Here is a 23,779-nt window from a genome sequence, read left to right on the forward strand (position 1 = left end):
GTACCAGGCAGACCTCTTCCCTATCTTACCTGGCAGGTGTGCACATTTACAAACTAAGGTACTGGGAACTGGGGATCAGAAAATGCAAGACCCTTTAAAAAGTTTACTGTGCTTCCCAAATTAGTAATATCATTCCCTTGTTTTATGGGCATCTGAAACAGCAATTCTCCCTAGCCCTCCCACTCCAAACCCTGCAAAGACCACACAAAGGAACTCAGGTATCTATGATTCTATGCAGTATGTGCAAGGGTTGCACAGTCTCCAAATGAAAGTCTGTATGGATATTTTAAACACAACACCAGAGGCACCAAAATGCATATTTGACCTAATTTGCAGAATGTGAAAATACCATGAAGCATCATAAACACAAATCAGAGACAAGCTATCATTTAGGACACCAAACAACTTCTTGAACACAGCTTTAAAAAAACCCACAAAATAAATAATTCAAATATCTAAATATCAAGGGATTAAAAGGCATTTTCCCACATTTAAGGGAAGGCATCACAGGTGAGGAAATAACTGTCAACATAAGGTATCACAAATCAAAAAGCAGCTTTTTCACATACGAGATAGTAGTATCATTGGATAGCATTTGAATATGCTCGTTTCCTGAAAGCTCAAATGTCACCACTTCCTGTTTTTGCATGTCCACCCACTTTTGACATTGCAAGGCACTCTGTAAGTTCACTGTACCATCCCCATCACTGTAAAGAATCTTGGGTTCTTTGTCAGGAAAACTTTCATAATGGAAGGAATCAGGTGTTTCCACGCCAGTACCATAAAGGCAGTGTATACGCACACCAGGTGGTGTCATCTGGTAAACCAGGTGTTCAGTGTCTTGTCTCATCAGCCAGCCATCTTCAAAATTGATGTCCCTGTAGAATTTTTGGTAATCCCGAAGAGTGTAGTTGGCTGTAGGTGTGCTTACAAAGATCTTATCTGGAGACCATGTATAGTTGTAGGGGAGCATCCAATTTGTGGAAACTGCTGATCTCTGCTGGTCTCTAATCTTGAGTGAACTGATAACAGGTATTCTATTGTTGTCACCTTGAAAAAAAAAAAGTGGAATTTCATTATACACAAAGCAAATCTCAACCAGCAGCAATTACTACCATTCACAGTGATAACATGAATAAAAATATTATTCCCTTTGCTTGCAGTGACTATTTGAGTTTTTCCTTATTTATGATTGTCTTGATAATTAACTTCTGCAAACTAACTTCTGATAACTTACACATTTAAATACAAGTTGACGAATGAATGACTGAAAAAACAAGAACACTGCTGCCTTTCCAATACGCTCCTTTTTAAAGGTGAAAATATTTCCTATATGAGCCAAGTAAGAAATCAGCTTTTATTAGGCATTATTTATACCATTTGAAAGTTTGTCTTAAATGCTCTTCTGGAAATGTGTTTTACAGTGACTCTGGTACCTAGGTCATGTTTTTGCTTAAAGAACAGATAAATTCTACTAGCCACACACATGTAAGAACTCATGAAGAGACTTTATAAACAAAGCCAACAATTCTTCAAAGACCAGTTGATAACTGCTATACTTGAGAAATGTTTCCAGGTGGCCAAGCATTTCCAAGGCATTATATTTTCTTAATATAAATCTAGAGAGCAAGAGTTTATCAATAAAGGTACTAAATTATCCAAAGCCCAGTACATCACAAAATTGTTATGCTACCAAATTTAGACTTACTCTTATTACAGAACTAGTGTTTGACCAAAACATTTCAAGAATTTTGTAGACATCAAGTCCATTGTTTTCTTAGCAGTTTGTTCCAAAGATGGCTCAAACTAACACATGACTAAGTTATAATTTATATGCATCTTTCTTCATGTTTTAACCATTGTTCTTGCATCTTCACAAAATTAAAAGCTGCTTATGTGGCAGATATAGTGATTATTAGATACAAATTTATTTTTTTTTAAATCCCTGAGACAGATCTGAGTTTATTTTCATGGTGGCTGTCTGATCAGACCTATTTTCCATTATCACAATGGCACACTTCAATTCTTATATCAGCTGAACTTTGAATCAGATTTTCCATTATTAGGTCCAGATGGTTACAGGATGTAGGGATCCAGGTCAACTACACCATAAAAATTTAAATACTGAAAACAAAACAGCTATTCCTGAAATAGTGCCAAAGTATATTTTTCAATTCTGTAAGGTGGCACTATCGCTTCAGCAAGGAGACCTAAAGTACAGTCTTTAATGCTATCTTTAGGAGGATTATATGGAGACATTGCTAGTATAACTCTGAAATAGATAAAGAGGAAACTCAGAAGAGCACGTCAAGAATCACAAAGGTCTTGAAAAATGTTTTTCAGATTACTGTGTGGTATAAATACTTAACTGCGCACACTCACCACTAAGCTACTGAATACTACTTGACAGTTTTCAGCAAAGAAAGCTCAAGTTCCAAATAGAGCAGTGAAAGGAATGTGTACAAAATTTATTTCCAGTAGAATAATCAAACACAGAACCTGACTATTCCAGCCTTCTCTTACAGCACTGTTACAAAATGCTTATCAAATCTTTTACTTTTCTCTGAAGTGCTGAAGTACTGTATGGCAAAGACCATGCTAAGGTCAGCAGGCATAACACTCATTGGTATTATAGTGAACAAAGTATTATGTCTAAGGAGAACACTACTAGCATCTCAAGCTCACAAGAAAAACCCAACCAACCAAACCACCAAAGTGAACTTTGTGTCTTTGCTTGCTGTAGTGGGAAGAACATCCTCACTTTATTTGCACTAGAATTGTAATGATATAAGTATTGATCCTGCAAAGCACATGAATAAGTAGCAGAAAGTATCACAGAAGATCTAGAGAAAATAATTCCACCTGTGTACCGTCTACCAGTTTGATAACACAACTGTGGATTTGACATGCAGTTCCTAGCCATTACCATATTATAAACAGGAACAAGAGCAGAAAGAATGCATTTATAGCTTGCCTTTTCTTTCCTGCAGCAATGAATTTTTCTTCAAAGCAACGATTCTTCTGCATACTAACCCCCTGATAACTTTTAGAAACTCTGTAATAGATTAATGTAATCCAAGTGATGGTGGTGATTTTGAGACAGAACTAGCCTAAAAACGTGCATTCTGATATTATGTTCTGTCCATTCAACTTTCCTACAGGATTCTTAAATTTCTGCTCTAAACCATGGAATTTAGTACAACAGCCGTACAGATTAAAAGATAAGTACATTTGAGTAGAAATTTAACTATTCATTAGGCATTTGTATAGCTAGCCACTTTGGATGAGATGCATTATAAAGGATAAACAAGATATGAAGCACAAAAGTTTAATCCAATAGAAATGGGACTGTGGATTTTTATATAATTGTGTGGAATTTTATGACGGTGATATTAACACTGCTCACTTCCTGCATGCAAACTTGTCAGATGAAGCCTGTGGGAAAAGGGAAATAAATTTTTACTGTGCCATTACAATGTATAACGCAATACAAGCATCCAGTTTAAGTTTTCTAATTAGTAACCCAGCTGTGCACTTCTATTCAGAATCAAATGCCTTTGCTAAGCAAAGTATTCTTTGATCTGTTCATGCGTGGCTGGCACTTGCTGTGTGTTCTGCATTTTGATGAAGTCCAGTTTCTGATGTTAGCTTTGTTTAGGAAGCAGACAGCCAAAGCTAACAATCCAGAAATAAGCTACAAAAAAAAAAAGCCAGAAACATGATGAACTAAATGCCAAAGCACATGAAATAATTATGGTATCACATGGTGGAGTTAGTGAATTTTTTCCATCAGTCATTTGCAGTTACTTAGTGATCTAAGTTATGCTCTGCTATGCATTTTTTAAGTCTCAGGCATATCCAGTACACTAAACCCAAGATCTCAAAGATTCACTTTCCTTACCTACAGAGTGCTTTTGTGAGCATTTGTACTGTGGGCATCACTTCACCACCTTCACAAGTTTCCCTTAATGCTAACCTCAAGCAGCTGTGTGATCTTTAATCAAAGGAAACTACTGAATGCTCTGGAGTCCTTGTTAGCTTTGCAATACTAAACAGAGAGCAATCAGGCAGAAGTGACAGAAACAGAAGACACCAAGCCAAACAGCAGCAACAATTGACTGAAAAGAGGTCAGGAGAGGACAAGAGGGGACACAGCTCCTGGTTAAAGGATGTAAAAAAAAATCAGTCCACTGCCATGAACATAAATAATGACAGTCTGGTCACAGGGCTTGAAACATCAAGTTGCCATCACTTATGGAAAAATTATTTTTAACTTCATAGTACCTTAAACTCTCATCCTTCAGTCTTACAGTTAACAGTCTGGTTAGTATCTTCCACTATGCTCAAATTACCTACCTGAAGCCAGCACACGGAGAGTTTTAGCCACTCCTCCCCATGGAGCACCTAATGACACATAATCCTTTATGTACTTGTCTTTCCAATCCTGAGTCTGCTGGTTGAGGAAGTAGAGGGTATACATGTTACCCATACTGTGAGCAATTAAGACCACAGGACTTCCATACTGCTCATACATTAACTCTATCATCTTGCGAAGGGCCACAAAATAGTCTCCATTCTCATCTAAAGTAAACATACAACGTTACACAGTTATAATTATTAATTGTGAATGCTGAACTTCAACACAATTCTTTAAAAGGTTATTATTTTAAACTGTGGAATTAATAATGCAGAGCTTAGAAATTCCAATATTAAGTGGGAGCGGTGGGTGTTTTTGTGAGGGATGCATTTTGGTTGTGTGGGGTTTTTTATTGTTTTGTTATTAAGCAAATTGTAAGTAGCAAGTTGTTTAAAGCAGAAAAGAAACCACACAACAGGACTTTCATTTGGGTCGAGGAGTATCCAGGCCCCAAGAACTAGTAAAAATTAAGTTTTTCAGTATAATTGTACAGGTAGGTTGGGAGAAGAGACCCAAAACATTATTTGCTGCCTGGGAGAGTCAAAATTTTGTTCAAGAACAGTATGTTATTTACTTGGTGCCTTTCGCCAGTCATAAGGAGCTCCTCTTACGTCTTCATCACGTTTGTAGCCCCAGTCTACTAAACTCTGCACCAGCATATAAAAGTAACTGCCTGTAGACATCAGATAAGAGACACAGAGCAGTGAAAAGATTAACATTAGAAGCAGCCATCAGACATTATCATGAAACAAACTAAGTTCTGGGAGCATTAACTCTGATACCATATATACAGACATTAAAACTGTAGTCTTAACCTTCGACAATCTAGAAAGCTGCATGTTAAACAAAAAGTTATGCTTGCTGTCCCCCAAAAGTGAGAGAATACCATTATTAAAACTTCTTCCTAGTTGACTGATCTATCAAACAAATGTGGCAGCAAAATGTGATATACACAGAAAGGATAAATTTTCCTCAGTAGAAGCATGTCTTACCCTTGAACTGTAAAGAATACACCTCAAATAAAAGCTAGGACTCTAATGCTGTAGTTTATTGCAAATTAACTTCAGGTAGGGTATATAATACATTCATAAAGGTTGGCCTGGACTTCACCAACATTTATTCTTGGAGACAAATGCTTATAGCATACCCCAGGGCAAAATTCTGGAAACTACTCCAAAACTATTTTTCTATCTATCAGGTGACAGACTAAGACTTAAGTGACAACATAATGCTTTAATAACAAAGAAGGGAAACCTTTGTAGACTGGCTAATGTTACATATTGAAACATGTTACATATTACAAGCTTTGACACGTAGGATTAAAGTATTACCACAATTAAATGTATCTAGTAACAGTTTGAAAAATTAAGTGTCAAAACATCCTGTTGAATATCACAGTCGTATTTAAGTTTTGAGCAGAACCTCACTCAGTCTTGAATGCTTATCATACAGTCCCTGAAGTGTACAGAGGCAATTTTAAATATGGCCCTGTTTCAGTTATAAGGGTCATCTAGTGATGATCACTAAGCACATTACTGCCCTTTTGGAGATTGCTTCCTAAAGAAAAAGGAATCCATGCTATGAAGCATGTGAAGCTCAGTGCATTACTGACTATTAAATTACTTAAGTCTTCAGCCACAGCTAAGAACAACTCACAAAAGCTTATTCAGATTCAGTGTTTTCTGAAAGATGACTTCTACAAAAACACTAAACAAAAACTCCTGCAAACACTTCAATGCAGAAATCTTTTGCAACACAAATGTAATTATATAATTATTCTGACACCAACAAAAGACAGGGAACTACAGAGTATGGTAGCATAATGTGTGGTAAGCACATTAACTCATTCCTAAGGCCAAAGAACATCTTACTGAGAACAAAGCTGAAATAAAGTGGGTTTATTTTGTTTTCGCTTGTGAAGCTTCAGTCACATAATTTTCTACTCAATCCCTCTCATTTTCCAAAAGTGTCTGTCTTCAGAGTGCCTACTCAAGTTTCATCCAGAGAACTTAAATTTGGCACAAGACTAAATAACACTGAATCTTCTTGTCTCAATCAGGCCAAACAATACACAAAACAAGACAATGCACTGACAACACTTAAAAGCAGAGTAAGCCACATACTACCCTCTTACACAGAAAAAACCCACAAGTTTTCCTACTTCTAAACAGAACTGTAATTTGAAATCACATTTCAGTAGCCTGTTGTAGGATTTTTCTAGTCTGTCTTTATACAAGGGACAAAGCTTGTATACTTCAGACACAGCTTGTACATACCAACGCTCCTTTTACTTGGATCAAGGAACTCCAAGGAAAACGTCTGTCCAAAACCTGGGACTCTGATATCCACTCCATCTGGTGGTTCTGTAATCTTACTTGTTCGATTATAAACCAGCCTGGGGGCAGGTGGAGGTGAGGGAAAGAAAAGACGAGAGAGAAAAACATGAAGCATGTCATATTACCACATGACAACTCTCAACTTCATTGGATCTTATATTCTGAGTTCAGCAACAAGAACTTTAAGTGATATTACCCAGAAGAAAAAAAAAAAAAAAAAAAAAGAGGCAGACAGACATGATAAGAGTACTCTAATGGCTAAGAGGTTATACAATGCAAACAATTATTTTAATTAGTTTAATGCTTTACATGCAGAATCTGAGACTTACCTTCTCTATAAAACTGAGTATACAGAATTGTGGCTGAACTGCAGCTTTAGAATATAAGCTACTGTATATAGTTCTATACCACTTCACTTTGCATCAAGCCACATAATGAAGAAAACTTGTCAAGAACATGAGAATGTGGCAGCAGAAGATAAAATACCTGGAAAATCGGATACCAGAAAAATTCTTCTAGATAAAAATAATTTATTTCTGTTTAGCTAGAACACCTATACCAGCATAAGGGAGTACTTGATATTTCTTGGATAATAACAATTAGGAAACACAGAGGTATTGAATATTTTGTAGATACTTTTCAAATCTGTTTGAGATATGAAGAACCTGGAGCATTAGGTGAGGGTTGTTGTTTCCATTAATATTATTGAGGTTTTGTTTGCGTTTTTTTAATACCATATCAATACAATTGCCATTTCCTAATGCAAATTTTTGCCCCTAGATGGAGGTTTAGAATCTGCACTGATCTTCACAAACCAAAAATCTCTCTAATCTGCAAGGCATATAGCACAACTTAAAGCAGAGGCACAACTACACAACAGCTCAGTACATTCATATAAAAGAGCAACATGCCAATACAATATTTTTAATTTGCACGAGCTAAATATTTCTTGGTTTTGTCGAGATATTTATATGATTTTTACAGGAACATTAGTGAAGCATACTGAACAATGAAATTGGAAGCTTTAAATTAGGTGATTTTTTTAAACCAAAATAATTCTGGCAAGAGGCTTCCAGACTGTCCTTAAAGGACCCCATGTGTCTCAGCTGCCCCTGAGACTGCTCTCTAATGACACACTGCCAGCAAAAGTGCCAGCTCACATTCCTCCTACCTGTGCCCTCTGAGCTGCCCAATGTACTTCCTTCCCCCTCGACTCATCAAAACTTAAGTAACTTCCCAAAAAAGCAGAAAATGTTCTGCTTTAGATAAGCCTATAGAGGTGTCTGATAACTGCTGAAACCAACACTGGGTAACTGGTAGGACAGGAAGAAACCAAGAGAACCTCTGCTTTTCATTAGGGATGAACAGCTACCTCAAATGCAACTGAGTCACATCCTCTGATCCACCCTGTTACTCTGTCTAGCAGAATTCCAAGTCATTTCTCTCACTGGTCTTGAACCAGAAAAGAAAGTTTAAGGCAACCATTCTGTACAAGCACGTCAGGAAAGGAGATAACTGCAAAGAGCAACATTTCTGGTCTTACCTGATATTATCAATCCAGCAGTCAATGATGACAGGCAGAAGCAATTCTAAATTCAGCCAGAGTGTAAAATAACTGTCTGTCTTCTTAGAGCAGAGATAATGCACTACTGATGGCTTATCTAACTTTGCTTCCAACTGATTACCTAAGTCCCCCGGAACTGAAAGATATAAAAAGTAGACACTTAACATTAAAGTGCATAACAGCTTACATTACAATATACACATCTTAATACTGTAGCCCTCATATGCAGTATCACTGCATCCAGAGATACCATTAAGTTTTGTAACTGGATACAAAAAAATATTACATAATATCAAAGTACTACATGAACATTTTCCACTGAAAAAATGTGGATTTTCAAAAATCATTAGCTGGGGAACAACCACATAGAATAATTCTTGATCAACAGCGCTTAACTTCAAAGAGCATACTATATAGGAACAGGCCCTGGGTATGAAAAACAGATGATCTCAGACATTATCAAAGTTATCTGTGTTTTAAAGTGCAAACTGAATCTTTCTGAAAGAATTTTTTCTTCAGAGTATTACAACTGTACATGCAAGTCTTTCTGTTCTCTTTAAACAGTTACTTGCAAACTATCAATTTGACATTAAAAAATGTGAAAAGTAAAATCAGCTCCATTTATGTTTATTTTCACCTCCGACCACAGTTTTGCTTCACAAGATTTAGTTGGCTAGCATAGTAATCCAAATACATACTTTCCTATCTTTTACATTCAGGTTTGGATGCAACAACAGTTTTGATTTGCACTTTTTTTTTTGATACGTTACATTGGGAATATTGGAGGAAAGGGTCTTGTATTTTCACCTTCTCTGAAGTGCACTGTTCTTAAGGTATATACTAAATGCCAGTATTCCTTTAATGAAGTTTAATTTTCATTTACTTATTTTAAACACTAGATGGAGACAGGAATGTTATTTCTAAATTAGAACTAAGCTTAGAAAATCCTCTTACAATTTTCACCAGCAAGTTTCCAGTGAAACTTCTTACATTCTGTTATGTTTAATCATTTTTTCCTCAAGAACCAGAAAGGCAAAGATACTGAAGTAACAGAAAAGTTTCTCTGTATTGGAAACCTTTAGGAGTTAGGCACTTCTTAAGGGTTCCCCACACCTCTTTCAGCTCCACACACCCCTACCTGTTTGAGATGTGCATAACTGTATCCTATTTACTTGTCAATGTTTAATTTTGAAGTTATTTGATACAGACCAACCCATACAGCTTTCCCCACCACCACCTTCAGCAAATCATTTAATCAAAACAGTTTAAGTTCTATAGAACACTGATACTCAGCAATGGTTTAAAGAAAGAGATAATAGCTTTTAGTGGAACCCCTAGTTTGACTGGGAAGCCAGATACACTTTCAGAGAAACACTTACTGCAGAACTGAAAAAGGACAGAACTTCAGACTATAGACCTGGACAACCACACTCTTACAACCTTTAACCACTGCAGGTTATGCTCCACCACAAAAGATGTACTTCAGGAATTCTTTATTAACTACCCCTATTTTCTCATTAGGTTTTTAGTGGTTTTATTTCTGTAGTCTTAAGTGAAATGTTAAAAGACCCAGTAGCTGACCACAGTTTACTTTAGGTCATATTTCAAGGACTCTGGTATACTGGAAAGCATAGTAAGGGAGATTAGTATTGCATCACATCCTAGAAAGAGTTTACTGAAGTTCAGTCTTGTAACCTCACAAAATGCTGTTTAGTTATTGCTTATAGAACTATAAGGCAACAGCTTGTTCCACAGTCTTGTGCCTGTGTCCTATCAGTGCTTTTAATTAGAAAAGGAACAGAATGTCATTCTATTTATATCAATCAATCACAGCTGGCCAGTTTCAGCAGCAGACCTGCCAAGGACGGAACAGGTTGAGTTTATCTTCAGTTTCAATGCAAAACGAAAAGGAAGAGTGACAGTCTGTTCTACCCTGGAATCTCATTTCCTTGGGTAAAAATCAAGTTCTTCCAGCAAAGATACCTTTCAAAGACTTAGACAAATATCTGGAGTTAGCAGAGTTTTAAGAACTTGCTGAGGTTTCCAAACAGAATTCAAATAATCATAAGCACTCCTGCTCAGAGTAGAAAGACTCACAACTGAAGAAGTTTATAATCAAGATACATTTATCAACAGGAGCACTGATAGTGAGAAACCACAAAAATCTCACTTGGACCTAATGGAGTGATCTTAGATGAACTGCAAGTTTAATTTGGTTAAGATATTTTATTCTCAAGCTTGAGGACAGAGGCTGTGCTCTTGTGTCCAATTCAGAGCAGAAGATGAGAAACATTACATACTAATTTTTACTGAAGAGATTACAAGGAACAAGTGCAAAAGTGGTAATTGTATGTAATTCTAAATGAAAGATAAGAGGTAGTTCCACCTGTGCCAAGATGCAATCCTGGCAGTTAAAAAATAAAGTCTCATGTACAGGTGTGATGTCTGTTGGTTTATAAAGCAGAGATTTAAAAAACCTTTTTTTTCATGTTTACATTTCCACATTAACAGTGAAACTGCTACTCAGTGTAATTCACAGCTCGTGTTTTATTTTCTAAAGTGTATTTGGCAAGCTGAAGAGGGTTCATGATGAAGCTATAAGGAACAATACGCAAATTTTTCAGATTATGGAAAGAAACATTCAAGATCTTCAGTCTTCACCCCACACAATTTAACAGTGTTAATGATTTACATTTTGGGTGGAGAACTACTTAGTGGCTTTTTGATAAGTAACAGATTAAAAAAGATCACATTGAAGATTAATTCTGTAGGATAAGGACATACCTTTCTGAATTTTCTGTGATGGAATTTGAAAGCAGTAGAAAAAACACATTTCACTTTGCTTTCAGACCATACACAGAAGGCATCTGCGGGCAGATTAATCCATAAGCAATTTTTCTCCTCATCCTCTCATATACCAATATCTATAGTTTCTAAGCCTTTTTGCTGGAAACATTATAGAAAGTTCTTGCTTTCTAAAGCTTGCAGACTGACCCCGTAAATGTATAAAATAACTGGCAAGTGAAGTTCTGCATAATACACCAGCACTAGTTAAAACTGGATGTCCAAGAAAAGATCTCAAGCAGTACCCTTGCTTCCCTAATTTGCAGTTGTGCAATACGTGTGTTTACTTCTGAAATATGACATTTGGAAACATAATGAGATTTCATATTCAGCAGAAAAAAAGTGTTTGCATCAGATCTGATGATCTATCAGTTCTAGCATATTCTCATTTTTCAGAAAGACAGTAATCCCAACAGAACTCATTCTAATACATCAGTGTTCATGTGGCAAAGAGACCATCAATTGGTACTTTTTTTTTTTACTACTTTTATCTGAAATGCAAGTGTCTTTGGATATATATCAACTATGGTAACTTTTTAACTAGTATAATTTCCTCAAATAACTGTCATCTTTTTGGTTTTATAAATTAGCCTGCCTTCAAAATGTACCAAGTTCTCTGGAATATTAATTTTAAACCCTGACCACAGTTCTCCAAGGAGAATGTCTTAAAGTGGCTTATAGACTCAATGACAGACTGCCACAGAAAAGGCTTGTGTTTAAAATTAGGAACAAGAAAGCAAACAACATCTCACATGATACTCCTGGATACCTCAGATCACATGAGGCATAAACATTTAAATCACTCCTGACATCTAGCCAGCTGACCATACAAACACGCACACCTCAATTAGCAGTCAGCAGGAATTCAAAGAGAAACCTCGTTTGCATGTAAATCAATTATTAACAAACTTCATTTAGGTGTCTTTCTAGAAAACTTTAGCCAAGTACCTAACAAGTTGTTTGCAGAAGGTATCAGAACATTGATAGAGTAATTGTGTTGAGTCAGCTCTAAAAGGTGAAGAGTTCAGTGAATCCACTGCTGATCTTATAAGGACAGGTTATCAGCTCCCAAAATTGATAAGACATGAGATAGTACACCTTGATTATTGATGGACTATATGAGAAAATGAAGGATGAAGAACAGCCACAAAATAAAAGAACTTAGTGCAAGCATTAGAAGACAAGCATGTTGAATACATAACCAAACTGATAAGAGAAATGCAAAAATTTTATAATTGCATGTAAACATGAAGCAGATATCTGAAGTACTTGCACGGAATATATATATTCTGTCTCTATTTTTACTAGATACTGGCAATAGGTTATCCTAGTTCTTAAAGGAGATTTTCATGTGTGGATATATTGTCCTGGCTGAATAGGAAACTCAAAATAGGCATGAAAGCAATTCAGTATCTTAAACAGTCCCCTTTTCCCCAAAAATACTTGAAAGGAACTCCAAGACAATCACCTTACATTTTAATGATCATTGTGTCTTTGATATCAAGCCTTCAGGCAGGACTCTGGAAGTAATCTTTTGACTTTCACCTTAGGTGTCTTCTTCTCTAGTACCGCTATTATATGCATACCCTTTGACGCTTTGTCATTTAAATCTCAGGGGAAACTAAGCAATTGCATTGCAGTATTTTGCTGGCAGTTACCACCCATGTTTGGTCCCTGGTCGTGCTCCTATAGTATGTACAAACAGGCACCACTTGATGATGCACAGACCAGCTTAAGAAAATAACCTAATCCAAATGGAGTGGTGCTGCTCTCTACAGTCCTTGTGCCAGCTCCTCTATTAAGGTAATTGAACTACAAAATTAAGTGCTTTTTCCTCAACAGGTTAATTTTCTCATGCTTTAGCAAGATAAGTCTCCACAAAGTGGCCAATAAGCAGGCACCAGGAAAGGTGGGGGAGCTAATGAGCTATTAGGTTGGCTTAGCTCTTTCACAGAACCACACTTCACCCGAGCCAGTTAGGGGGCTCTACAAGTCTGAGATCTGTTGCCACAACTAGAGCCAGTAGTTACAAGGTTGTATTCAAGCAGCTCATCTGTTTTCAGATTCGAGACTCCTAGAAGCAGTATTTTTGTTAGTACTTAGGGAGCAGAACAAAGTTACCCAGATATCCAGATACAGTCAGTACCCCTAACTTGCAAACTACTGCTCTACTTCCTTCTCCGTTACTTGGGTAAGCACAGGTTGCAACTGCAAGTGGGGTCATTACATGACAAATTTGAGAGCAAGTTACACTGGGTCTTGTGACTGTCACTGGTCTGAAACATTTATGAAGTGATCATTATGTTGACAACATTCATCTGAACAGCATTCCTTCTTTCTTTATTCTTTAAGATCAAATGGCCAACTTGCCATGCACAGAATAAGACCAAACTTGTCAACTCCCCTTTTTACTTAAGAGTTTTAACTTCCTAACAGACCGAGACTGGATGCTTAGATCACTAGACCTCATTTACTACAAGATAAAAGCATATTTAAAAACCAAACACATGAGGAATTAAAGGTCTGAATGCCAGTCTGATAAATCAGGAGGATCAACCCTGTGTCCCCGTCTTGTATGAACTCAAAAACAGTCTTGGACTTCTATAAGCCTTTATAATGCAGCCTTGCATACACCTCAGTCTCCTTTTGCATTTGTGATTCCAGTGCAATGTGTTTTTTGCCCCTCTCCCAAACACCTGTATTAAGCCAGCACTTAGAATGCCTCCCTAAATGATCCTCCTAAACCCTTCTACCATCCTCATCGCAGTAATTCCTAAAAAGCTTATCTTAACCTGTCACATAGGCAGGAAGGGTGAAGAAAAGGTCATGAAAAGTTAACTAGAACCAAGATGAGAACACTTCATACAGAACCAGTGAGTGACCGACAGTCACTCCTTCCTCTTCTTTATTTGTGTGACCTTCACTGCCCACATCATGTCCAGTTGAAGCTAAGCTCTTAGTCCAGGTGTTTGTACAATGACAGTCACTTCTATACATAAAAAACATGGAATTTTACAATAGGAGGTTACAGCAAATCCCTCCATAAGAGCACCTACTTTCTCAAACATACAGACAACCCAGAAAAATTATGTTAAAACCCATTGCATCTTCACTTCTGGGACAGGTCAGGACTGGGCAGCAGAAAACAGCAAATTTTGAAACGCAGGCGCCGACTAGAATAGTATGAGATGCAAGTTCTGTAGCATTTGATGAAAAATCCCTGCAACAGTAAGTCTGTGTTTTCAACCACTCACTGACAAGTGCATGCAGAGCCACACAGTATTTACCAGAATGTCGCTTAGGAAAACAAAATGTAGGTCAGCCATTGTTTTTAAAAGCATCCTTCAGGACCATGCATACTTACTGTAGATCCATCAGTAGTAACTCCATGCTTATATAGTCAGTATCCCTTTATCCTCATTGCTTTTATATCTTTTTTTGATTCCTTCATAGCTACAGTTGAATATTGGATCAGCAACTAAAACACTATCACCTTTGCCATCAAGACACTTGCACTGGAATAAGTGCCAAAGCTTATGGCTAAAACCCAGCATTACAGAGTGGAGACATGGGATAAAAGATTGCTTCTAACCTTTGCAGACAGAACTCAAAGAACTTTTGTTCACAGTTAAACTCCAGCCTCTGAGGACATCCTTTTAGAGTTTCTGCTTCCAAATCTACATCCTCTCAGTTAGCTCAGCCATCTGCTAAGAACTGTGAGTTTGTACATGGTGGTCCCAAGATACAGAGCATCTTAAAAAGAGCTTGTTTCACATTTACCCTTCTACGTCAGAAGTTTCTAACAGTAGCAAGAAAGTCAACAGCAGAGACATAGTTATTATAAATAAATGGAGCTTAAACTGAACAATGTGCCACTGAGATTATCCTTTCCCCAGTATTTTTCCCATTTTTTTTCTGCCCCCTTTACCAAGGTTAATTGCATAGTAAGAACATACAGCATACTGAATACATTCACAGAACTGGCTACTGACATTAATATCACCAAATGCACTTAATTAACATATTAGAATGCTTAAGAATTACAATTTCAGTAGATAAGTTATTAAAATACTTAAAATTTATTTACAATTCTTCTTATTAATAGATACAAAAAGCATCTAACAAGTATTACTTAGTAACCATTATATGAATGCTTTCCACATATTTTTGTTACAAACTGTTTTGTGTTAACAGGTGAAAGGACAGGCCAGTAACCAATATCCGTTTCGTATGTTGTGTGACAAAATAAGCGTAGTGTTTTTTCAATACTTGCAGTTTGACTGCTGGAACACCTGGACACTCGTTTTCCACACCTGATCCCAGCCTCTTTTATGAAACGTTCATATCGAGCAAAAGCTTGAGAAGCAAGGGTCTGATTTTAGTTAGTGAGCTGAAAACGTGTCTCGGCGAGCCTCGTTTTTCCCACGCCCGCCGGCGGCTCAGGCCGCGGGCAGCTGCAGCCCGCCCGTGCCCCGTGCGCAGCGAGCCGCCCGCCCCCGGCCCGGGCCTGCCTTCCTCGCTCCTAGCGGGCTGCGATACCCGCAGCAGCCGGGGCGCTCACGAAGAGGGGTCGCTCAGCGAAGCACTCCGGAGCCGGCGGCCGCGGCGCACAGCCCCGCGGCTGTGCCCACCGCACTCCGCAGCGCCCCGGGCCTCCCGCCGCCTCCCCGCCAGGGTGCGGCAGCAGAGACGGAGGGCTTGACCAGCTCCACGGCGCCAGACGCACACACCGCCGCCCCCCGGCTCTTACCCAGCACCACGGGCGGCCCCGCGGGCCGGCGGCCCGGCAGGCACCTGCCGCTGGGGCAGAGCAGCAGCAGGAGAAGGAGACTGAGGAATGGGCCCCCTCCCGGGCGCGGGAGGAGCCTAGCGCCGGCCGGCGAAACCATCACCCCAGCGCATAACCCCGGGGCCGGGAGCCGGAGCCGCCGCCACCCCGCACCGGACGCGTCACTCCACCGGGGCCGCCGCCGCCGGAGTGCAGCCCCACTGCCCGGGCCGGCCAGAAAAGGGCGCGCCCTGCCCCGCCCCGCCCCGCCGGCAGCTGGCCCCGCCCCCGCAGGCGTCACCAGCCGATCGCGGAGAGCCCGAGCCGCCGCGGGCGGGCTTTACTGTCAGGCCGAGCAGCCTCTGCTTAGGCTCCGGGGGCGCCAGCCCGCGCCCCCGCCAGCAGCCCGCCCGCCCCCCTCCGCCGCAATGACCCCTCGGCCGCAGCGGTCCCGCTCCGTGCCCGGCCCCGCAGAAGCCTCTGTACCTGTGGGCCCCCCGCCCCGCCTTTCGGAGGCCGCTGGCTGCCGCGGCCCGGGCCACAGCCGCGGCCCCGGCCCGCGTGAGGCGGAGCGGACAGGTAGGGCACCTCGCAGGTCCGGGCTGAGGCCTACGCTCCCGGCTGGCAGTAGGGAGCCGTGCTGCGGGAGGAGTGCCTTTGTCTCACGTTACTACACCTACGGTTGTGTGATGGGGGTGATGATTTCTAAAAGTGAAGTAAGGGGCCTTTGCTGAAAAACTTATGCGTCAAAATAGGTAGCATATAAGAGGCGTGGTCAGAATGGTTTAAGGAAAGCCAAAAGTAGCAGAGCTGGGAATTTCAGTATGACACAGTCAAGGGACTGGGCATCTGATATAAAAACTTATGGGCATAGCTGTATTTCAGGCAACACCTGACTAATGTGACAGCTAATTCGTACAGAGTATTGCTGAGGTCAGGCATTTGGCAATACTAAAAAAAATCATTAGACCTTTGTACATGTAACAAGAACAGGTAGACTTCTAATTACAGTAATTTAAAACCAGAAGGGATATAAGCCTTTGTTCTTTGGCAATACCAGTTAGGAGTTACGTGCTCAGTCTGAAGTACGTGTTGTTTGGTGGGTGTCTAGTTGTGGAGGGGGAGAAAGAAAGGTATCCACAGAAGCAGAAACTAAATGGGGAAAAATGATACTTGGAACCAGTGTAATCACATTTCACGGTCAGTCATGATTGTGCTGGTGAGCAAGACAAGGTTTCCTTGGTTCACTCATATGTCTTCTCTTGCCGTGGATACATGTTTTCTGAGCCAGGTGTTATCAATACATGCTCAGGGTAAAGCTATTTCTGATAAGGTTACTTTGCAACAAGGGCACTACAGCATCTGCTTCATGGCTTCCTACATCCCCCGGGAAGTCTACTAATTTTCAGAAATATTCCTACCTTGAATGGTTGTTACACTAGCATGAATAATATCACAAATGAAGACATGGGAGTCAGAGGCAAGTAGAAGTAGAAAACTACTTGTTGACTTGGTAACTCTTGCCAGCTATACACGCTATAAGGTATAAAATTGAAGATATTGCCTCATTGAATTTAGTATTCAACATTTGTAATTCCTGCAGAAAGACGTGTAAAAAAGAACTGTATGTAAAGGTAGAATCTGGTAAAACAGGTACTTGGCCTGTTGACAGTTTTGAAAAATGATGGGTGTGGCTTGGCATTGACATGGAAGGAGGAGGACACATCTTCCTCCTGAAATAAGACAAAGGAAGAAAATGGAACAGATCATTCAAGGAAGCTAAGGCTAAATCTAAATCTAGACTTACCTTTTTCAAGGCAGCTGCCACACCTTGTATATTTACATACAAATATTTTGGGGAAAAAAAAAGTGGAAAGATGTCATCAAACCCAAAGGCCTGTCCCAAAGGCAGGTGCTTAGTCACTATGCAAGTGATGACTTGAAATGACCTACTAAAACAAACTACAGGGTGTGCAAATATGATTAGCTGTAAAACTGATTGCAGCATTGGTCCTGGTGTAGGAATTAGATGGTAGAAAATGCAGCAAAACACCTTATGGAAAGGTAAGACAATATTTAAAGAAAAATTATTTCAGTCACTCACAGTCATTCTGATATCACTGTAACTCAAAAGCAACAAAATGCACATGTCCAAATAGTCCAGCCAGGATCACTTGTGCTATGACACAAGGTTCAATGAATCACAGCTGTCAAGTCCTCACTACATCCCTTGGGTTCCCTTGGGTAGCATCAAAGCAGTTTTTGGACAGATTTTCTATGCCTTTTAGGAGCGAGTCATTACAATGTGATTTTTTTTTGGTCCCAGTCTTTTATTTCACCGTCTGTAAATTTGGGCAAGCTCATGGCCTGTTGCCTTTGTTCCCTCCTTTTGAAGTACCTGTCTGTCTTCCTGCTGAGCTAACAGAAAGAGGAATGGCCAATATGACTTACTGTAAACTTGTTGCCATCTTCCTGTTACCAGAAGGCAGGTCGTCTTCTGATAAGGCATTTCTACTGCAGGCCTCTCAGAGCACAGGCCTTTTGGTCTTGATGTAAACACTGATTTGTCAGCGTTAAACCTTTCCATCTTATTCTTTTCCAGTGAAAGCCTGCTAAGCACATAATTGCTATTCCTACTGCTCTGCAAGCCCAGGCTCTTTAGATAACAGCCTTTCAGCTGATGAATCAAGTAGCATATGCTATTCTTTTATCTCCTTTTGGGAGATCAGGACCATTCACATTCAAAACCAAAGTAAATTAAGCTCTTTGCCTTTGTAAGGTCGTTTAAATATGTACAACAAATTTATGTTTTCACAGCTTGGTCCTCTTGTCACTTAGACCAGTGAACACAGGAAACCTTGACACACGGAACAGTCCCTTAGCATTGCTTTACAGTTGACCATACCCTGCTATTAATCAAGTCAGTGTAACTTTCTAAGTGCTGTTTTGTTAGAAGGGCAATCCAGCTCTTTTGCCACAAAGAATGACTTGACAGCAGGGCATTAGTAGTTTAACAGCCATTTGGGAACATGACCATGTGTAGCCACACGACAGAATTCTACTTTTTGTCTGAGGCAAATTCAAGAAATAACAGAATGAAGTACAAGTCTGACCTGCCAGAAAATGCCAGCAAGCTTATTATTATACAAAGTACATGCTATATACTGTTTCCTTCACATGTTTTGTATCCAAAGCTCGCTAGACATGAAAAAAGGACGTTGTTACATTTGAAACTACTGATAAAAGCAGTACTGCACGTTTTTCACTTATAGATGAGGTGAAAAAAAAATATTATACGTACTCCAGCGTCCAGTTTGTTACCACTGTAGAGAATTTTTTTAATGTGAATAATCAGTCTTCTAAGCAAATATTCTTTCCTTCTTTCAAAAAACCCCAACAGAATAAAACTGTATTAAAACACCAGAAACCTCAATATCAGTAACACTATCTTTAAGACTCATTGAGGGCTTGCACTGGCAACTTGACAAAAACCGTGAATTGGATATGAGTTTGCACACTGGTTGTTCAAAAGAAACAGTACTTTCCAGAAATCTAATATTTGCTTAAACATCTTTTATTTGATCGAACAGAATTCTCTGTTTGCTTCTGATCCTTGCCATTTAAGTAGTGTTTGTATTGGCTCAAATACCCCCAAACATGATTGTGCTGAGCTAATCACACTAATAGAAGACCAGCAAGTTTCAAAGGAAGGTGTGAAGACACAGTGTTGGCACAGATCTGTACTGTAGGCAGAAGCCCGTGTGAGCACTTTCGCTGTTGTTAATGTGTTTCATTCAGGAATTTACCAAGTACAAAATATGTTAACACAATCATCATCACTCGTACCTTTTCAGAAATGTGCTATCTTAACTTTACCACCTCACAAGATTTTACCAACCATCCTGATTTTGCATTTGAATTTGCAGCAATACAAATTATCCCTGAAACCTGGAATCCAACCTTAATGAAAATGAGAATAGTGAAATACAGACACTTACAGGAGCCTCTTAGACAAGAAAGAAGGTAAAAGATTTAATAAGTTAATAAGCTTACTATCCCGTATACAAAAAATAATATGTGGGTCAATTTGCAGTGATTTGCTTTAATCATCTTTCTTGTTACTGAGTGTATAGACAGCATCTGCTGACCATTTCATTTTTTCCTGCAGACATCAGTATGACATCTCTTCTTGAATTCCCAAAAATTCTCTTTGTCTTTGGAAAACATTGTAATACTGATTTGTGACATTTCTTTCCTTCCAACCCCCAATCATCACAGACCAGCCCAGTATTCAGCTTTAAATAAGTTATGTTCATATGCACAATTTTGAAGTCGTGCCCAAGGCCAGGAGGGAATCAACTAGTGAGAAGAAGTCAGTCCTACCCAGAAACCTCCATAAGCCTATGGATTGATAAAAACTAACATATACAGAGGTATAAGGAATTTTGGAAGACTAGAGTGTTTTAGTTTGCCACAAGTAGTCAGAATCCGTAAAGTTCACATTCAGAACAGCACACTTGTTCAGTTTGAAGCTTCATTAAAGAATACAGAATTTTTAAAGATGCTGGGATTTTTTTTTTCTCTCACTAGTAATTCTTCTATCTGTATGTTACAAAGATTTCCAGTGCTCCTTGACACAGCAGATTAACCCTCCTAAGTTTTCCTGTAACAGTAGGAATCCTGGCTGTTGTTTAAACATGTCTTTATTTTGTAAAAGCAGCACTAAAATAAAATCATACAACGCCAATATGCTCTTTCTTCACTGTCTACAAATCAAGATAATTGTTTGTTTGGGTTTTTTTTTAAAGAAATATCAGCCCTTAAAACTCAACTCAGGAGAAAAAAACAAGTTTAATCCCTTCCTTCTCAAGAATGTTTGAGGCCCAGCTGAAGTCAGTCATAACTTTGCAATGTATTCTGGTTTTAGCGCAGTTGTGACAGACCTGTAATAATACTTATATTTTGCAGCTGACCTGAAAGGTGGACAGACAGTTATAAACATGTATTTATCTTAAGAGCTGAGTGTGCATTTGAAAGAGTCTTTTTTTTTTTTTTTAATAGCAACACTGGGTTATGTAATAATATTTCTTCAGAATCAAATTTTAAATATAGAAGATTGCGTAAATATGCCAGACATTCAGTTCAGTTTATAGCCTGAGTTTGTTAAATCAGCCAGGGGAGGGTTCCACTTCTGGACTGCCTGAAGAGGATATTGATTTCTTACCTTTAGCAAAAAAAAATTTTTTTTAATCCACTGTTGGACTTGTTAGCAGACTTTCTAAAAAAGTCACCGCACTTGTTAAACAACACTTGTTAAACACCAGATGCACTTGCATATAGGCGCAGTAGCATAGTCCCAGGACACAAGCTGACATGCATTTGAACCAGGGCTGCAAGATACTTTCTCTTCCTTTCCCTTCTCCCTGCTTCATCAGCACTTCACATTCACTTCCATAATGTTCCCCACGCAGCTGCTCACTAGCATTAGGACAGTAAACAAGATTTGAAATTGGTTCCTCAGTGTCTTTCAGGCTAAATTTGGCTACAGTGCAGAACAGGGCCAGAAAGAAGGGAAGAGGGCAGTTGGATAGCAGGAGTACAGAAAGGCAGGTTTACCTGAATATCAACCTAGAACCTCAGAGCCTAGACATTCGCCAAGGTAGGATAGCCACAGTTGATAGGTCTTGTTGCTGTCATCTCTCCTATTTTTAAACCTTTAATCTGTATAATAGAGGTTATATTACTCTTCTGGCTCACATTTTGCTAAAGCAAATCAATTAATCCTTGTAAACCATCCATATAATAGAACTTCATAGTAAATTGTGAGGCTCTAATGACTAAGAAGCTGAATTGCAGAATTTCTGCTCAAAGAGAATTTTGTTAGAATCTGGGAGTAAGAAGTTCTTAGCAAGAATGCTGGGACTTAAGGTACCAGGAGTTTTACTGAAGATTTACTGAGTTGGTGTTCTGGGTTGGACCACTGAAGAATTTTTAAATGGAAGCTAGGCAAAATATGGAATTAAAAAAAATAATAGGTGGCACAGAAGATGGAAAGAGGAGATACAATTTTCTGTAGGATGATTATTTGAGGAAAAGGGTTGAAAATATATTCTGTGTTGTGATGAAAACTGAGTAGGTTGAACCCTCAGGGACAGCTTATGTCTTGCACAAGTTCCCATAAATTACAACAACTTCCCAGCATGTTGCGTGAGTGATAGTACCTGACATTTTTTGCTGTGTAGAGAAACTGCGCCCTCTGAGGTAGAAAGCCAACAAGGTGGTTTTGATTTGCAGGCAAGATACTTTTCAGGTGAAGAGAAGATTTGGAGAAAAAACAGAATTCAGCAAGCTGTTACTGTAAGGCTAACGTCTTACAAGACTGTCAAAGTGGCCATGGCACAGTGACATACTTGTCAAAGAAAGCAGAAGAAATCTTGTTTTCCTATGGCGTGAGTCAAACAGCAGCCTTTCAGGATTCTAACCCACAGATAATGAAAAGGCAAGGAGACCACTGTTCTTCTGTCTAATAAACAATTTTGTCCAGTGCCATACCTTGTTTGGTATCCCAGTTGGGCAGGGTGTCAGTGAAGTTCCTGAAAGTTACAGGGCTTAGGAAATTTGCTAGCTCAAAGTTACTGCTGGAAAGACACAACACTGCTACTACTAGATCCAACTGATTACTGACAAAAGCAAATCCATTTCTGGAAGCAAAAGTGTGTCCAGAAGAACTGAAACTGATGTCAGTCATTTAGTAATTTATTGAGGGGAATGTTGTCTTTGTCTAGTCTCGGTAAGGTTTCACTCACTCATTTTCAGTGCTAAATTGTTCAAATACCAAAGAATGGAAAAACATGTGACTCTGATCGTATTTGTTGAGAGACTTCAGCCTATAAGAAACAATCTGAGAGTTCCTCTTTAGTGGGTGCATTAGAAAATGAACTGAATTGAGTTTAACTGAGTTTAAGGGATATGTAAAGATATTTTTTTTCCTTCATTTTACAATTATGGCTCTTTGGATCTGAAACATGTATGCAATCTCACTAAAAGATGCATCTATAAAGCAAACGATCTTCTTAGATGTGGAGATGTAATGTACATAGACGACCCATTTATTTTGTATCCTTTAAATCTAGATTACCACATTAAAAACTGGATATGAGTCGGAAAAGTGACAACAGTTAAGAACCAAATAAGAAAGACCTAAATTTTACTGAAGTTTCTTACTTAACATTAAAAAAACCCCAAAATAACTAAATTAATTGTTCAGATCTGAGTTTCAACTGTAAGTGCACGTAAAAATAAATGCCTGGTCTGCTGCTTGGCTGATTTCACTTTCCAAAGAGACAGATCGCCTGTAAATGCATCTAAACTGTGCATAGACACTATCCCATCCCTTGGGCATGTTAAGTTAAGAAAGTATTGCTTGATGATTCCTTTAAGGACATAGTTCCCTTCTAGGCCGAGGGACACAGGCGGCTGGGAATGGTTAATCATGGAAAATAGTTTAGTCAGCAGCATCATGAGTAGCATTGCATCAGGCTGTGTCAAACATGTCAGTGCAAAACTGTAATTGTAGGAAAATTAAGGCTGGAAGGGACTTTTGAAGGTCATTATTCTTTTGTTCAAATCATAGCTAGAATCAAGCTTAGATCAGGACAGTTACTCTGGTAGTTCTATTGGGCAAATATAATACAAGGAGAATACAAAATGACAATTTAATAAAATTCCACCATTTCATATAACCCATTTCTGGGATTAACACTGAGTGAAGGGCATTTTAAATAGGGGGCAGTGAACTTGCCTGTCATGTTTTACACTGCAAAATGATACTTTAGAGACATTTGTGGACA

General features: G+C 39.0%; 1 protein-coding gene across 1 annotated transcript; it reads right to left on the bottom strand.

The window, feature by feature from the left end:
- Positions 1-538: 538 nt before the first annotated feature.
- PLA2G15 (phospholipase A2 group XV) lies at positions 539-16,050 on the bottom strand. Its single transcript, XM_086469289.1, has 6 exons — positions 15,912-16,050; positions 8,297-8,453; positions 6,694-6,812; positions 4,992-5,090; positions 4,357-4,581; positions 539-1,050 (listed from the first exon to the last, which is right to left on the bottom strand). The coding sequence occupies exons 1-6, from the start codon at positions 16,048-16,050 to the stop codon at positions 539-541; spliced, it is 1,251 nt and encodes a 416-aa protein (XP_086325415.1).
- Positions 16,051-23,779: the final 7,729 nt, after the last annotated feature.

The sequence above is a fragment of the Leptosomus discolor genome, chromosome 8, assembly GCF_034619465.1.
Source record: "Leptosomus discolor isolate bLepDis1 chromosome 8, bLepDis1.hap2, whole genome shotgun sequence".
Lineage (NCBI taxonomy): Eukaryota > Metazoa > Chordata > Aves > Leptosomiformes > Leptosomidae > Leptosomus > Leptosomus discolor.